Source organism: Hemitrygon akajei, chromosome 4 (genome assembly GCF_048418815.1).
Source record: "Hemitrygon akajei chromosome 4, sHemAka1.3, whole genome shotgun sequence".
NCBI lineage: Eukaryota > Metazoa > Chordata > Chondrichthyes > Myliobatiformes > Dasyatidae > Hemitrygon > Hemitrygon akajei.
The window spans coordinates 198,022,154-198,041,302 of record NC_133127.1 but is presented as its reverse complement, the minus strand read 5'-3'; the positions used below and the strand labels follow the sequence as shown (position 1 = coordinate 198,041,302).

General features: G+C 43.1%; 2 protein-coding genes across 2 annotated transcripts in view; one reads left to right on the top strand and one right to left on the bottom strand.

Annotated features, from left to right (window-relative positions):
• The window catches only part of LOC140727107 (uncharacterized), a 45,390-nt gene extending 35,204 nt beyond the window's left edge, over positions 1-10,186 (top strand). The window contains exon 3 of the mRNA XM_073044377.1: positions 484-10,186. Within this exon, the coding sequence (XP_072900478.1) occupies positions 484-4,160 (3,677 nt within the window). The 3' untranslated portion in view covers positions 4,161-10,186. The remainder of the gene's footprint in view (positions 1-483) is intronic.
• Positions 1-19,149, bottom strand: part of LOC140726046 (uncharacterized) — a 201,730-nt gene that overhangs the window by 116,583 nt on the left and 65,998 nt on the right. The window lies entirely within an intron of this gene.

Below are 19,149 nucleotides of genomic sequence, written 5' to 3'. Positions count from 1 at the left end.
AAATGATATTCTTTCCCCCATAAGGCTAGCAGTGGGGATATTCACTGATAATGTGCATTGTTCAAATCCATTGCAACTGCACAGCAAACAGACAGACCATGTCTACACACAGCAAGACCTGGACAACGTTCAGGCACAAGCTGATGTTGCCAATGACATTCCCACCACAGAAGGGTGGAACTGGAATCGGGTTTTGGACCAGGTGGTGAGGAAGTGTGATGCCAGTTGTCTCCGGGGTGAGGGGAAATGTTCTGGCATGAGAAGTAACCTGTTGTAAACCAATGAAATATTTAGTTCAGTAGGTGCAAAGCATTGTACACTCAGTACAAAGTACATCCAGTGCAGATAGATGATTGGCTAAATACAAACACAAGAGACTCTGCAGATGCTGGTGTGCTGATCCACTAAATTAACATTATCCACACTGTCGACTTACACGCTTTAGCTCAATTTAATGACTGTTATTGCTGTTTTATCCCCTAGGCATCACACTGTGGGATTTACAGACACTCCAAAGCAACATCAGCTCTCGCGATCGGCCCAGCACTGATGTGCGCATCATTACATCAGACAGCATGGATGAGAAATGCTCTGCACTTAACGTGTCGGGTTCGATGAAAGCAAGTCTCTTGTGTGGGCTCGTGGAAGTGAAAGGGTCTGCAGAATATCTCAGTGACACAAAGGGATCAAAGCAACAAGCACGAGTTACCCTTCAGTACAAAAGAACAACCCGGTTTGAACAACTGACCATGAGCCATTTAGGGAGACAGAATATCACCTATCCGAGTGTGTTTGACGAGGGCTCAGCCACCCATGTCATCACAGCAGTGCTGTATGGAGCCCAGGCTTTTTTTGTGTTTGATCAAATGGTTTCCTCAGCAGAGAAATTGCAGGATATCCAGGGTAATATGGAGACGACCATTAAACATCTCCCTAACATTGCCATTGAGGGTGAGGGCTCCTTAAAAATGACAGAAGAACAAAAATCAAATGTGGAGAAATTTAACTGCACCTTTTATGGGGATTTCTCACTGAACAGCAACCCCACCACATTCCAAGATGCCGTCAGTACCTATGCAAGACTCCCAAGCTTACTGGGACCATGTGGGGAGCATGCGGTGCCCATGACAGTCTGGCTTTACCCTCTCAGTAAACTAGACTCAAAAGCTGCTCAGCTGGTGAGAGAGGTAAATGTGGGATTGATCAGTCGCTGCCAGCGTGTCCTGGAACAGCTCGGCGAGGCAGTGATGAGATGCAATGATATGGAGAAAGACAGAGCTGCCATTCAGTTTCCCGAGGTCAGGGCCAGGATAATGAAATTCCGAGAGTCGTGTCAGGAATACAAACTAGTTTTCCAGCAGAATTTCGCAAGAAATCTTCCAATCATCCGGGGTGGTAGGGGTGGGGAAAAGTTACTCATGGATATACTGAAAAACAAGGAAGATTCACCATTCAGACACCAGTCACTGATCACATGGCTGGATGACAAGGAAAGAGAGATGAAGTTAGTGGGACATTATCTCAGGATATTCGATGATGTACCTTCTGTGAAAATAGTGAGTGAGTTGGAGGATGAATTGATGGATCATGCAATTGACTATGTGGTTTGCTTCACCTTTACAACATTGCATCAGGAGGATGTCTATCTGTCAGAGACCATCAATTACCTCCAATCTCACACAGCTCCGAAGATACAGGCACCAACTCCTGCTGATGGAGACAGTGTGACACAACACGGTGAGCAGTGGTTTCACTCAGAGATTGTAAAACGAAAGATGAAGGAACAATCTCAGTTATTCCTGGATTTTGCCAAGGCCAACTCATCAGATAGGAACATAAAGTTCCTTGTTGCTTCTGTGAAAGATGACAACCAGATAGGAACATCTATTTACCTGTACGAGGGTGCATGTATAAAGAACCGATGCTTTGAACCCCCATCACAGCCCCAGAGACCTGTGGCTGCTGGAACAACACATGACAGTGTGACACTGCAGTTACACCCTCCTAGATATGGTACGGGTGAGATTGTGGGCTACAAGATAGAGTACAAAGGTATCCAGCAGGAAGAATGGACAACTCTGGATACACAAGGTATATCCGAGTCTTTTACAATATCTGGGTTACAGCCACATCAGGAATATCATTTCCGATACCGAGCTGTGACCAAGGTAGGGGTTAGTAAGGCCAGTGATAGTTCTACACGGTTCACACTTCCTACAATTTCACCTGGTAAACCGATGTCCCAGCATTGTTCTCCAATTACAACATTATCCTGCGATAATGAAGCTGGTGTTGAAATAATTCCGGACGGGATTGAACATAAAGAAGAAACATCAGCTACTCCCAGCACAGAGGCTCTATCGAGGACAGATGTAAACACAACAGAGAGTGAACCTCACGATAACTTAACGGGATCGAAACCTCAGGCAGATGACAGAGTCCAAGTGTCTGCTGACTGTGGAGAAGCAGGTTCCAGTGTACCAAGTGAAGAAGCTTTAATAAAAATCGGAGAAGTAACAAAGGGAATACACCAGAAATGTCTCACAGAAGGACGACTAATATCTCCAGGAAACCCTTCCATTTGCATGCTGAACCTGCAGAAGGAGGTATTTGGTAAGTCCAAACATCTTGTGAATTGCTCCTTTGGAAAACCCAGCATAAACCACACCATGAAGACAATTATGGTTTTGGGAGCAACAGGGTCAGGAAAGACGACCCTTATCAATGGGATGATCAATTACATATTGGGTGTGGAATGGGGTGACAACTTCAGATACATGTTAACACAGGAAGAGACTGGAAGGTCGCAGGCTGAAAGTCAGACATCCACCATCACTGCCTACAAACTACACCATCAGGTGGGATTTATCATTGATTACTCACTGACTATCATTGATACACCAGGATTCGGAGATACCAGGGGGATAAGCCGAGATAAAGAGATTACTGACAACATTCAAGAGTTTTTCACTTCCCCACAGGGAGTTGATCAGATTGATGCCATATGTTTTGTTACTCAAGCATCTTTGTTTCGCCTGACTCCGACACAGAAATATGTCTTTGATTCAATTCTTTCTATTTTTGGCAAAGATATTGCAGAGAACATTCAGATTCTGGTGACTTTTGCAGATGGAAAGGGCCCCCCTGTTCTGGAGGCTTTGAAGGTAGCTGAGGTACCATGTCCCAAAGATAAAAATGGGGCTCCAGTTCACTTCAAGTTTAACAATTCCGTTGTATTTGCCCAGCGTTCAGCCTCTGGAAACGCTACCAACAAGGGATCGGATGACAGTGGGGAAGAGGAAGATGATGATAACTTTGATGAATTATTCTGGAAGATGGGAATTAATAGTATGAAGAAATTCTTTAGAGCTCTCGATACAATGGAAACAAGAAGTTTAGTTTTGACCGAAGAGGTTTTGAGGGAACGTAAGCAGCTGGAAGCTGCAGTGAAGGGATTGCAGGATCAGATCCAAGTGGGGCTGACCAAACTGGAGGAACTAAAGAAAACAAAACAGGTTCTGGAGCAGCATCAGAACAAGCTGGATGAAAATAAAAACATTGAGTATGAAGTTGATGCCACACATAAAGAAAAGAAGGATCTTGGACCAAATGCTTCGACAGTAAATATCTGTAAGAAATGTAAATTTACTTGCCACGATCCCTGTATTTACGCTGTAGGTATTTTAAAATATTGGTGTGTAGCAATAGATATTAGGGGAAATTGCAAAGTCTGCCCTGGTAACTGTGCCATGCGTCATCACTCAAGGGAAAAGTACAAGTATGTCCATGTAACAAGAAAAGAGAAGAGGACACTGGGTGATGTGAAAGAAAAGTATGAGAAAGCCCATGGTGAGAAGATGACACAGGAGAAGATCATGGAGAAGCTTCAGCAGGAGTTGGAAGGGGTTCAGAATTCAGTGCTGGAGTTGATTATCCAATTATCTGAGAGCATTAGAAGACTTGAAGAAGTAGCTCTGAGATCAAACCCGTTATCCGCACCAGCTTACATTGACCTCCTGATTCAGTCTGAGATAGACGAAGGAAAACCAGGGCACCTGGACCGAATTCAGTCTCTGATGATGGTGAAGAAACAGGCAGAGTTATTGGAGAGTTCATCAACAGGAAGCAGTTATCAGGGGGTAAGAAGCAAAATCCAGTGATAGGAAAGAAAGATGTTCAAGCATTTTTCAAAAACAAATTTTCTAAATTTTCTGACTGGGTGGTTAGCGATAAATAAGTGGCAATCAGTTCAGCTTTTTCCAATTTGGGGAGTCGAAGTTTCACCCATCCGATGGACCATCTGCTGATTCTAATTCAACTCCATTCTCCTCTCCCATCTGCCCTCAGAGTTTGACAGTACATCTTCCATGCTCATGCTGACCTCCTTTAACAGATGGGTGGGGCACTCACATTCAGTCATTACCAATGGCTCCTCATCCCAATCCTAGCCCTGAGTACCTATCTCCAACACGACCTTTTTTGCATCTGTGTCCCTTCCCTTAGAATCCAATCGGAAACACAGAGGTAATTTCCTTTGTTTCAGACTGTCCCCATCTCCATGGCCCCACCTCGTCCCTCAGTCCCCACTCTCTCTGTCCTGTTGGATGACACATTACTCCACCATGCTGGATGAAGTGAAACTTCCTCCCAGCTAATGGTTTTGTCCTGGCCCCATCAGAATCCGGCCCACGTGATGGTGGGAGGGGTGGATGGGTTCCATGAGACTTCAAGCACAAAAAAGACAAAATTGGGAAAGCAAGGACAATATTTTCCATCTATTGTTAAAGAAGGTATGAGCTGGTCATCTCACTGTCACAATGCTGGCTTTCAAATCAACCCATTTCCCTGATATTCCCTGACATCTACTCCCAGTCAAATGCCAACCCACCCACTCAGTCTCCTGTAAGGGAAAGTGAGTAAAATTGCAGATGCTGAAAATGTAAAATTAAAACAGAAAATGTTGGACCCACTCAGTGGGTTAGGTAACATCTGGTGAGAGCAAAACAGTTAATGTTTCAGAACCGTGACCTTTATCGGAAGCTTCAGAGGCATTTGTTTGGAATATCTCAACATTCGAGCAAATGAAACACAGATGGTTCCTTCACAGATGCTGCCTGACCAGCTGAGTTCTTCCTACACTTCCTGTATTGACGTTAATTCTTCCTTCAAACACCTACACTGGGTTGGTAGGGGTGGGGGAGGAAAATTGACAGTAACCTATTAAACTCCTGACCTGCAATATAGTCTAAAGGACATGAATCTAAAAGAGGTTCAGGAGCACAAGCATTTGGGTATAGATGCTTCAGGAATTGGAACTGGTAGATCCAGTTTTACTGAAGGCTCAGAATAAACCTTGATGCAAAAACCTGCAGATGCTGAGAATCTGAAACAAAGAGACATTGAAACAATTCACACCAGAAAGACGATACCTTGAAATCAGCCACAGGAGATGCAAGATTGAGCAGTGAGGAGAGCAGTACTCAGAGATGCACTCCAAGGAAAGCTCTGTTCCTGCAGCTCCCACTAATGCAACAGGGTAACTGGACTTTGACCAACAGCCTTTGTGCTCAGGAAAGCTATGAATATTAATAAATGTGGGAAATTCCTGGGAATGGTGGGTTTACATCTGAAACCATCAACAGGACAGAACATTCAATCTCATCTATCTCTCAATCCCAGCTGTGGCCTTGACAACCTGTGCTTGAAGGAAGGAACTGTTCCCACACGAATTATTATTGACTTCAGAGACATCACCAAGGACTCTGAGCTTGTTGCAGGGAGGTTCTATTCAGAATGGAGAACGTTGGTGCCTCCAAGTCTATCTGAGTGATTCAGTCATTCCCCTTCGATGGTCAATATCCTACACCAAGGTCCTACTGTTTCTCAACAATGCCTTGCATGCTACATTCTTTGTGTACATTATTGATTTATTCGTAATCCTAAATCACTTTGCTTTATCTGGAGCAAATTCCACCTGCCTATCTCACCAACTGTTCAATATTATCAATAATACCAAAGACTAACCTGCTCTCCATCAGCTAGTCACAGACTTCCAATCGGAAACACAATCTCACAATGTCACACTTTCCCTTCTGTTAAGAAATTAATTTTGGAATTTGGAATACCAGCAGTTATGGTCAAAATGACAATAAAAGTTGACTTGACTTGACTTGAATTTGCTCTGAATCCCACAGGCTATCATCTTTTCAGTTCTTTCCCTCATGTGGCCTTGTCCAAGACTACAGCTATCACATCAGTACATTTGTTACCCCTTCAAAACATTCAATCAAATTGGTAAAGGGAGATCTCTTCTCAACACGTTTCTCTGACAATCTGTGACTAATTGATATGGATTTCAGCAAGGCATTTGATAAGGTACCCCTTGCAAGGCTTATTGAGAAAGTAGGAGGCATGGGATCCAAGGGGACATTGCTTTGTGGATCCAGAACTGGCTTGCCCACAGAAGACAAAGAGTGGTTGTAGACAGGTCATATTCTGCATGGAGGTCGGTCACCAGTGGAGTGCCTCAGGGATTTGTTCTGGGACCCCTACTCTTCGTGATTTTTATAAATGACCTGGATGAGGAAGTGGAGGGATTGGTTAGTAAGTTTGCTGATGACACAAAGGTTGGAGGTGTTGTGGATAGTGTGGAGGGCTGTCAGAGGTTACAGCAGGACATTGATAGGATGCAAAACTGGGCTGAGAAGTGGCAGATGGAATTCAACCCAGATAAGTGTGAAGTGGTTTATTTTGGTAGGTCAAATAAGTTGGCAGAATATGGTATTAATGGTAAGACTCATGGCAGTGTGGAGGATCAGGGGGATCTCAGGGTCCAAGTCCGTAGGGCCCTCAAAGCAGCTGCGCAGGTTGACTCTGTGGTTAAGAAGGCGTACGGAGTATTGGCTTTCATCAATCATGGAACTGAATTTAGGAGCTGAGAGGTAATGTTGCAGCTATATAGGACCCTGGTCAGACCCCACTTGGAGTACTGTGCTCAGTTCTGGTCACCTCACTACAGGAAGGATGTGGGAGCCATAGAGAGGGTGCAGAGAAGATTTACAAGGATGTTGCCTGGATTGGGGAGCATGCCCTATGACATAGGTTTAGGGAACTCGGCCTTTTCTCCTTGGGGCGAAGGAGGATGAGAGGTGACCTGATGGAGGTGTATGAGATGATGAGAGGCATTGATCACGTGGATAGTCAGAGGCTTTTTCCCAGGGCTGAAATGGTTGCCACAAGAGGGCACAGGTTTAAGGTGCTGGGAAGTAGGTACAGAGGAGATGTCAGGGGTGAGTTTTTCACTCAGAGAGTAGTGAGTGTGTGGAATGGGCTGCCGGCAAAGGTGGTGGAGGTGGATACAATAGGGTCTTTTAAGAGACTTTTGGATAGGTACATGGAGCTTAGAAAAATAGAGGGCTATGGGTAAGCCTAGTAATTTCGAGGGTAGGGACATGTTTGGCACAACCTTGTGGGCCAAAGGGCCTGTATTGTGCTGTAGGTTTTCTATGTTCAATGTTTCTAATTGCTGACTATGCAAATGTAAATGAAACCTATTTGTTAGCACCCCTCCCCCACCAAAGCATACCAATTACTGGTTTATCCCTGCTACCCTTCCTGAGCAAAGCTCTCACATTTGCTGTCCTTCTGTCCTCTGACAATCTTCTACCTCTTTAACCAGTCCTCCAGATCTCCATCCCAGTAGTATGAGCACTGTAATATATCACCTGAACTAAACGTTAGCCATTCTGTCGTATTCTGCAACTAACCATGGGACCATTCTTCTGATGAAATTACTTTTTTATACTGCATGGTAAATCGTGTAAACTTGACAGACATTGTATTGTTGAAAATATCTCACTCACTGAAATCACAGCAAATTTCTGCTTGCTCTTTTTTTTGTTGATGTTTTAAGCGTTTTTGACCAGGCGGCCTCCAGATTATGAACGACACAGTGCGAGATTGAACTGAACTGAATACGCTTGGACTCTTTCAGTTTTGTGTTTTATATAAAACCATAAGATTTAGGAGCAGAATTAGGCCATTTGGCCCATCATGTCTGCTCTGCCATTTCATCATGGTTGTTCCAATTTTCCTCTCAGCCCCAATCTCCTGCCTTCTCTCAATATCCATTCAAGTCCTGAAGAATCAAGAATCTATCAACCTCTGCCTCAAGTATACATAAACATAGCTTCCACAGCTGCCTGTGACAAAGAATGACAATCTCTAGCTCAAAAATTTCCTCCTCATCTCTGTTCTAAAAGGACACCCCTCTATTCTGAGGCTGTGTCCTCTGGTCTTAGACTCTCCCACCATAGGAAACATCCTCTCCACATCCAGTTATCAAGCCTTTCATCATCAATAGGTTTTAATGAGATCACCCCTACTCTTCTAAATTTCAGTGAATGCAAGACCGGAGCCATCAAATGTTCTTCATATGACAAGCCATTCAATCCTGGAATCATTTTCGCAAACCTCCTTTAAAACTTCTCCAGTTTCATCACATACTTTCTAATGAGCCCAGATCTGCTCACAATCCTCCAAGTGAGGCCTCACTAGTGCTTTACAAAGTCTTAATATTACATCTTTACTTTTATACTCTAGTCCTCTTGAAATCCCAAGTCCTTTTGCACCTTAGTATTTTGTATTTTTCTTCAATTAGAAGTCAATTGTTTCATTTCTTCTCCCAAAGTGCATGACATACACTTCCTAACACTATATTCCATCTGTCTTTTCCTTGCCCATTCTCCTAACCTGTCTAAGTCCTTCTGTAGCCTACTTCCTCAAAACTACCTGACCCTCCAGCTGTCTCCATATTGTCTGAAAACTTTGCAACAAAGCCATCAATTCCATCATCCAAATCACAGACATATTACATTTTAAAAAATCGGTCTCAACACAGACCCCTGTGGAATACCACCAGTCACTGGCAGACAACCACAAAAGGCTCCCTTTATTCCTACTCTTTGCCTCTTGCCAATCAGCCACTGCGTTATCCATGCTAGAATCTTTTCTGTAATTCCACTGGCTCATAGCTGGCATCTCAAGTGTGGCACCTTGTAAAAGGTCTTCTGAAAATCTAAGCAGACAACATCAACTAATTCTCCTTTGTCCACCCTTCCTGTTGTTCTTCAAAGAATTCCAAAAGATGCCAGGCAAATTTTTCCCTTGAAAAAACCAGGCTGACTATGGCCCATTTTATCATGTGCCTCCAAATACCCTGAGACCTTATTCTTAATAATCAACTCCAACATCTTCCCAACTACTGAGATCAGACTAACTGGCCTAGAGTTTCCTTTCTTCTGCTTCTCTCCCTCCTTGAAGAGTGGAGTGGTATTTGCAATTTTCTAGTCTTCCGGAATCATTCCAGAAACTAGTGATAATTGAAAGATCATAACTAATACCTACAGGATCTCTTCAGCCACCTCTTTCAGAACCCTGGGGTGTACACCATCTGGTCCAGGTGACATATCTACCTCAGACCTTTCAGTTTCCTAAGAACCTTCTCTCTAGTTATGGTAACTTCACACACTTCATGACCCCTGACTGCTGGAACTTCCACCATACTGATAGTGTTTTTAACAGTGAAGACTTATTCAGTTTGTCTGCCATTTTGTTGTCCCCAATACAACCTCTCCAGCATCATTTTCCAGTGATCCAATATCCACTCTTGCCTTTCCTTTACGTATCTGAAGAAAGTACTCATTTGTCTCTTTGCTGTTTATGCAATTTGATTCTTTATTTTTTGTGCATGGGGGGTGTTGATGTTTTACTTTGAGCAGGTTCAGTGGTTTTCTTTGTTTCGTGGCTGTCTGTGGAAAGATGAATCTTAGGGTTTTATACTGTATTCGTACTTCAATAATGTACTTTGAAGCTTAGAAATCTTGAATTATACATTATAGATGCATTACGTGTGCAAACTTAGATCAGTTTCTGGGGAAGATAACTTGTCCTGGGAGAGATATGACAATTCACTAGAGGTTGCAATGAAGAAGCATGACTTTTCAAATTTGAACAATGCCTTGCAGTGTTCCTTCTCAGCTGTGCAAGCACACAGACGCACAATAACTGAAATGTTTCCGTGCCCATAGTTAACACACAGCTAGAAAAAGATCATGGAACGTGAAATATTTTCTTTGTCTACTATATTTGATTATATCATTCAATAAATAAAAAAAAATCAAAAGTATGTGAATTTTCAAGTTTCTTTCTAAATACTTATGGTATGCGTATTACAAAAAAACATTTAAAGTGCTGTGCAGTTTTCAGGCCATGTAAAAATTTCCTGCTCAGAGCAATGGTGGGTCCGCGTGGCTCTAAAATATAATTGAAGGTGTCTACATATGAAAACAAGTAGTTATGAATGTTGTTCGTAGTGAATTGATGTCCCTTGACTGGAGTTATAAACATTGAATAAAAGCTTTGCTTAAGACCATTTTGATGGCCAGATGCTGCTGTCCTGTCTAATGCAAGTACTATTAATTAAATAGGGAGAGGTCGAACATTGTGAAATTGGGCCACCATGGGTGAGATTGGAAGCCTATCTAATACTCTTCATAATTTTGTATAGCTCTGTCAAATCTCCCCTCATTCTCCTCCGCCATGGAATAAGGTCCAAAACTATTCAACCTTTCCTTGTAACTCAGATCCTCAATTCTCAGCATCAGTCCTTCACTTGTCTTAAAGATTACTTCTTAATGACTTCTCCTCCTTCTGTTCTCAACATAGTAAATTAGGAATGGACTATATAACTGCCCAGGCACTCGATCCCTAATCATTCTGATGAATTCATGCCCTATCCAAAGCTGCTGTTTCATCTCTCCTCTTGTCCACTGCTGAACACTTCAAGCTGGGGAGTGACCATCTTTGCACATCCGGAGCAGGAGTTTGTTCATTCTGTGTTCTAGTGTGGTCATCTTGAGATGAAATGAAAGTTGCAGATGCTGGAAATCCAAAATAAAAACAGACAATTCTGGAAATATTCAACAGGTTGGACAGCTGTTGTTGAAAGAATCGGTTCTGATGAAGAGTCCCAGACCTGACACTTCCACTGTTTCTCTCATTGGATGCTCCTGACCTGGAGAGTGTTTCCAACGTTTTCTATCTTTATTGTAGATTTCGAGCATCTGCAGTTATTTGATTGTCATCCTTTCAAGAGATCTCCCTTTATGTTCAACCTCCAGAAAGTGACTTCATTTATCCAGAATGGCCTCTCCTCTAGTCAGACTGTCCTCATACTGGGTCAGGAATCCATCCTGGACACACCCAGGAAATTCTGCCCCAGCTAAACATTTTTCTCGCTGAAGACACTGATTTGTCTGTGAAATTGTAGAGATGGGAGAAGTGGTCAGCATTTTAAGAAGACCCCTGAGCAGCAGGATACTGCAAATAAACTTCCAGCTTCCACAGCCTTCCCCTCAGACTGATTTCAATATGAGGAGATGTCAGGGCCGTGAAGGCTCTGTCCTGCAGGGCCAATGTCCAGACACCAGCCTAGGTTTCTGCTTGGAAGAAGTTCCGGGACTTTATACCTTAGAACGTAGAAGATTGAGAGGAGATTTGATAGAGGTCTACAATATTATGGTGGTATAGATAGGGTAAATGCAAGCAAGCTTTTTCCACTGAGGTTGGGTGGGACTACAACCAGTGCTCATGCATTAAGAGTAAAAGATGAGAAGTTTAAAGAGAACTCAAGGGAAAACTTTGTCGTTTGTGGCACATTGGCCTGACAACTCCCGCCTGTTTGCATCAATTTGTCTCTGTAACATATTTTATATATAAAGACAGTCTAAATTCTTTATTTATCCGCTGTCAGTCTACATCAGCCTTTATGTATTGATACGTCTCTCTTCACCTGTCTGTCTGTACCAGGCACTCCACATCGATCTGTCCACAACAGGTCGTCAATATCAGCCTGTCTACGTCGGCCTATTAACTTACCTTGTTTATATCATTCTATTTATAACAGCCTGCCATCTTATACCTGAATAAATAAGTCAGTTTATTATGTCCTTTCTATGTTGGACAATTGATATTAGCCTGTTTATATCACTGATAGTTTCCTGCCTCCCATCCTTTTCAGCCTGTCTAAATTAGGCTGCTTATATCAACATGACTACACACGCCTCTTTGAAGCAGTGAGTATTGAACTGCCTGCATCATCTTGTGTCGTTCAATATCCTGCCTCCTGCACAAGCCAATCTCTAATAGCCTGTTTCTATATCAGCCTGTGCATATTACTCTGTGAAAACTGAACTCTTAACATCATGGTGTTAGTATCAATACATTAGATGAGCCTTCCCCCAAAACTATTCCTTTAATTTCAGCTCTGCCCTCTCCTTGGCAACTGGCCTCACACACACAAAGTGATTTTCACTGTCAGTAAAACATTTCTCTACGGACACTTCAGCCTGTTGCCACATTCCCAAAGATTGTGCCCAACACTACCCCATCTCTGGTGGGACTCTCCATGTTCTTTGTGTCCTGAACGATAAGCTACAGAACCTGAGCTTCCGTACCTCCCTCTGCAATTGCATCCTAACCAGAAGACCACAATCTGTGCGGATTGGTGATAACATCTCCTCCTCGCTGACAATCAATACTAACGCACCTCAGGGACGTGTGCTTAGCCCACTGCTCTACTCCCTCTATACCCATAACTGTGTGGCTAGGCATAGCTCAAATATCATCTATAAATTTACTGATGACACAACCATTGTTGATAGAATCTCAGATGAAGATGAGAGGGCGTACAGGAGTGAGATATACTGGTAGTTGAGTGGTGTCACAGCAACAACCTGGTACTCAACGCCAGTAAGACAAAAGAGCTGATTGTGGACTTCAGGAAGGGTAAGACGAAGGAGCACATATCAATCCTCATAGAGGGATCAGAAGTGGAGAGAGTGAGCAGCTTCAAGTACCTGGGTGTCAAGAACTTTGTGGATCTAACCTGGTCCCAACATATTGTTGCAGCTATAAACGAGGTAAGACAGCGGCTATATTTCATTACGAGTTTGAAGAGATTTGGTTTGTCACCCAAAACACTCAAAAACTTCTATAGATGTACCATGGAGAGAATTAGGATTAAGCGTTGAGGGAAAGGGGTGGGAAAAGTGCTGACAAGTGATAGGTGGATCCAGCTGAGGAGTTGATTGGTAGATGGAGTCAGGTGGGGGAGAGAAGGGAGGAAATAGTAACAGAGGCTGGAAGGTGATAGGTGGAGAAAACAAAGGCAGAAAGAATCTGGAGTTGGATTAAAGAAACAGGAAAGTCAAGAGTGGAACCAGATAATGAAGGGACAATGGGGAGATGGAAACAGTGGTGGGAGGGGAGATCTTGCAGTGGAGAGAGATTGGGGCCTGTTATGAGTAATGTGTGGGTAATGGGCATCTGGGGTAAGTGGGAGAGGGGAAACTGACAGTGTGGGTGGGGTGGGGGATTGAAAAGGAGGAGAGGTTGTGAGACAACGTATTAGGTGAGAACGGGACAAAAAGGGACACTGCGAAACAGGTGAAACTCCCTTTTACCGTGCTTCTCCAGAAGCCATTCACTAACAGCCACTGGACTCAGCAGTGAAACAGCCACCTTACTCGAACTCTGTACATCTAGGGTCTGTATTACTTGGGTCCCACCAAACCAGAAAGTTGGGATGTCTCAACCACATGAACCCTGATCTGAACCAATACTGTGTAAATACTGCCCATGTGCAATTATCTGTCGGCAAGAAATAACAGATCATACACCACATACAGCTATAAAGAAGGAATATTTTAAAATGTCCGCTTAATCAAACAGTTATTAAAGAAAATATAAAAGGGCCCATTATAATTAAACCAGTCCAATGTGCACAAGGTTGGAACTCATACCTTTCTAAAGCTGGATGTGTCTCTTACTCACGGTGCCGACTCCAACTCACCAATCACTGGTAGAACTTCCCATCTTGGACTCCGCTGAATCGCGCATTCCAGCTGGATCACATCCTACAGCTAGTTCTCTCGATCTTTTCTCTCCATCTCCCCTGAAAAGACCATCACTCCCACCAGTGTCTGTCACTAAACCTCTCCACCCAGCTTTCTCTAGAACCTTCTCCCAATTCTACCATCCTGATTGGCTGACCCAAAATTCCTAAGTTGAATATCACAGTCCTTTATCTTTAACAGTATCACAAACACTACCAGCAGAGCATACTGCTTCTACAGAAAGCTATTTAATGAAATATCTGCAGCATTAGCAATAAAGATCTTAGCCAGGGTGTTACACAGGTTACATAAAATTCTCCCTGCCTGCCCATACATGCTATGCATCTCCCAAAAACCAACGTTCCCTGAATTTGTTATTCTTGTCTTTTATTCTCACAAGAGCATACAAATGCTGTACTCTCAAAATTTCACCTTTAAAGGCTGCCCATGAACCTAATACACCTTTGCCAGAAAACAACCTGTCCCATTCCACACTTGTCAAATCCTTACTGATATCAAATAAACTCTTCTTGGACTTTCAGCCAGGTACAGGTATCGATCATAACTGACGTTTCAATGTCAAACTCTGCCCTCTTCTTCAGGGATGATGAAGATGGCAGAGTTTATCTTCAAAACATCGGATAAAATGAATACCTGTACCCGGCTGGAAGTCCGTGAAGACTTTATTTGTCATATACGCTGGGAAAGGACTAGAACCTTTTTGATAGTTAGCCTTTCTCCAATCTAACATCTCAACCTGAGGAGCAGATCAATCCTTTTCCATAAATACCTTGAAACTAATGGCATTATCACTATATGCTGAGTGTTCCCCTACACAAACCTCTGTCACCTGCCATCTCAATCCTAAACAGGAGATCTAGCATCGCACTGTCTCTCATTGGGATGTTTATGTACTGATTAAGGAAATTTTCCTGAACACATTTGACAAACTCTTTCCCATCCAGCCCTTTTACTGTCTGGGAGTTCCAGTAAATACACGGCAATTTAAAATCTCCAACTATCACAACCTTACGTCACTTGTAACTGAAACCCCTTTTTATTGGACATCTCTAGAGATGTGGTTTGTTAGTCCCTTGCTAACAGCCACCGGACTCAGCGGTGAGAAAACCACCTTCCTCAGACTCCATATGTCCAGGGTCAATAAAACTTGGGTCCCACCAAAACCAGGAAGTTGGGATGTCTCACACACTCGAATCCTGATCTGTGCCAATACTGTGTAAACACAACCCTCATGCAATTGCCCATTGGCAAGAAATAACAGATCGTATACTGCATTCAATTATAAAGTATATTTATAAATGCTAACTTAACCAAACCATTATTAGAGAAGAAAGAAAACAAAAGAGCCCATCATAATTAAAACAGTCAAGTGTGCACAAGTTGGAGCTCAAATCTTCCAAAAGCTGATGTGTCTGTTGTACTTACGGCGACAACTCCTATTCACTGATCACCAGTAGGATTTGCCCTCCTAGACTCCATCGAATCACGCATCCTTGTTGGAACAAATCCTGCAGCCGGTTCTCTCGAGCTTCTTCTCTCACCATCTCCTGCCAGAAAACCTCAAACCACCTCAGTGTCAGTCATAAAACCTCTTCGCCCAGCATTCTCTAGAACTTTCTCCCAATTCCACCATCCTGATTAGAACCATAGAACACTACAGCACAGAAAACAGACCATTTGGCCCTTCTAGTCTGTGCTGAAACTTTATTCCACTAGTCCCATTGACCTTCATCCAGTCCATAACCCTTCAGACCTCTCCCATCCAATTTATTCTTACAACTTAAGAGTGAGCCTGCATTTACCATCTGATTAGATGACATGACCTTCCTAAACATGAACATGACAACCCGTTATCTTTAATGGTAACCCAAACATGAGCAGCACAACACATTGTTTCTACAGAAAGCCATTAAATGAAACAACCTACAATATTAGCAGTGAAATCTTAACCAGGGCGTTACACTCTCCCTTCACTAAAAATAGTCATGTCCTCATGACTTTGAAATTTACCAACTCATCATAAATAACAGAATTTTCAAAGGAATTTTGTGATGTCATGACCATTTGTAAATGGTGGTGACGTATCTCACCGGGGGATAGACACAACACTCTGTACATAGGCGAACTGGAGTCGAACATCGGGTGCTTCACTTTAATTACTCATGGCGTGAAAGACACCAGCCACAATTTGAATTTTCCTCGGAGTCCATTACAAATTAATTGGCTAACTCATAAGTGTTGGCACTTCCTTCATGGGACCATTTGACTATGCAAAGAACTTTTTGCAACGGTGTCTGCCCTTCCGCGAAAGTCTTCCATTGTGCTCATCTCCACTCCTCACTCCTCCCCGAACTCCTGTGAAAAAAAAACAAATCCATGTTCTCCTAGAAATTTGACACTGCCAATCTCTCTCAAATTTTCCATGGCATCTCACTGGCCAGAATGTTATCAAGACAAACCCGATTGGCTGACACAACATTCCTAAGCAGATCAAGTGATGTTATCTTAACAGAAACCAAAATACTGGACTGTGAAGTTTGATTAACAGAACAGACTGTGTTTTACAGAAAAGCTGTAGAAAATAAAATACCCAACAGCGTAACTGTGGTAATACAATGAAACATGCTCTTAACCAGGGTATTACAAACAGAACGAATGATAATTTTCACTTAACCAGATTGTTCTACAGAGGTGACCTCACAATTTCTCAATTCAATTTCAATGTTTAAAGTTCATATGACATATTTAAAACAATTCCGTCCTCACTGCAGGAGCATTTGACTTTAATACATCAGAAGAGATGCCCATTCCATCAGCCCCTGAAACCTCAATTTGACCTTCACCAGTTGGTCATTCCATCAGCCCCTCAAACCTCAATTTGACCTTCACCAGTTGGTCATTCCATCAGCCCCTCAAACCTCAATTTGACCTTCACCAGTTGGTCGTTCCATCAGCCCCTCAAACCTCAATTTGACCTTCACCAGTTGGTCATTCCATCAGCCCCTCAAACCTCAATTTGACCTTCACCAGTTGGTCATTCCATCAGCCCCTCAAACCTCAATTTGACCTTCACCAGTTGGTCATTCTGTCAGCCCCTCAAACCCCAACAGACAATCACCAACTGTCCCTTACCCTAAGTTGGACCCTCATCAACTGGCTATTCCATCTGGCCCTCAGACCCCATTGGACCCTCACCAGCTGGCCATTCCATCAGCTCCACAAAACCCAACTGGACCCTCACAATCTGCCCGTCCATCTGCCACACAAACCCATATTGGACTCTCACCAACTGGACATCCCATCAGCTCCTCAAACCTCAATTGGACCCTCACCAATTTCCCATTCTATCAGCCCCTCAAATCCCAACTGGACACACCAACTGCCCATTCCATCAATTCCTGCAACTGCATCAGAATAAACTGTCTATTCCATCTGACACTCTAATCCCAATTGGACCTCACCAACTGTCCTGTCTATCTGCACCCCAGCTCCAACAGGCCCATCACCAACTGTCCATTACGTCAGTTTCTTCAGACTTAGTAGGACCTTCATCCTCTCCACAACCTCTCTATCTAGGCCTTTCAATATTTGATAGATTTCAACGAGATCCTTCCCCCCCCCACCCCTCTCTTTCTTCTAAACTCTAGCTAGTACAAGCCCAGAGCGATCAAACACTCCTCATACGTCAACCCTTTCATTCCTGAAATCTTTCTTGCAAACTCTCTCCAATTCCACATCTTTCCTTAGACAAGGGCCCCAAAACTGCTCACAAAACTCAACTGTGATCTGAACAAGGTCTTATAAAGCCTCAGCATTACATCCTTGCATTTGTATTCTAGTCCCCTCAAAATGAATGCTAACATTGCATTTGCCTTCCTCACCACCAGCTGAATCCACAAGTTAACTTTCAGGGAATCCTGCACAAGTCCCTTTGCACCTCGGATTTTTGTATCTTCTCTCCGTTTAGAAAATAGTTTACGCCTTTATTCCTTCTAACAAAGTTCATGACCATACACTTCCCTACACTATATTCCATCTGCCACAATCCTTCATAAAGGCTCACGACATGCCCCAGGAAAACAGACTTTATCCCATTTTGACATGTTGGTCCATGATCTCTACTGTCATAATGGAGGAGAAACACCACCATATTCCGGAACTAGTTTTTCCACTCATCCCTTTCTTTCTTTCCATTCCCTGTTCTGGTTCTGCATTCTCATCTCATTTTCCAAACACTTCTCTCTGGTTCCCCTCCTTCTTCCCTTTCTTCCATGGCCCACTCAGATTCCTTCTTCAACTCTTCACTTCTTCCACCTATCCCTTCCTAGCCTTTTACACCACTGCTCCTCCACTCAACCCACCCACCTTCCCCCTCACCTGGTCTCAACTATCACTGGGCAGCTCGCACTCCTCCCCCTCCCCTCTCAACTTATTTTGGCTTCTGTCCCCTTCCTTTTCAGAACCAATGAAGAGTCTCAGCCTGAAACATCAACTGTGATTGGCAACTAAACATTCTTAGATTTTGTTGCTTCAGGTGTGATAAATTCAGAGGGACAAGAGGGGGAGGTGTTGCATTGCTTGTCAGAGAAAATATTACAACAGTGGTGCTCTGGCAGGATAGATTAGAGGGCTCGTCTAGGGAGACTATTTGGGTGGAATTGAAGAATGGGAAAGGTGTATACACTTATAGGGGTGTATTATAGACCGCCTAATAGTGAGCAAGAATTGGAGGAGCATATTTGTAAGGAGATAGCAAATATTTGTAGTAATAACAGGGTTGTGATTGTGGGAGATTTTAATTTTCCACACATAGACTGAAAAGCCCATACTGTAAAAGGGCTGGATGGTTTGGAGTTTGTAAAATGTGTGCAGGATAGTTTTTTTCAGCAATACATAGAGGTACCAACTAGAGAAGGGGCAGTGTTGGATCTCCTGTTAGGGAATGAGATAGGTCAGGTGACGGTGGTATGTGTTGGGGAGCACTTCGGGTACAGTGATCACAATGCCATTAGTTCCAATATAATTATGGAGAAGGATAGGATTGAACCCAGGGATCAGATTTTTGATTGGAGAAAGGCTAACTTAGAGGAGATGCAAAAGGATTTAGAAGGAGTGGATTGGGACAATTTGTTTTATGGGAAGGATGTAATAGAGAAATGGAGGTCATTTAAAG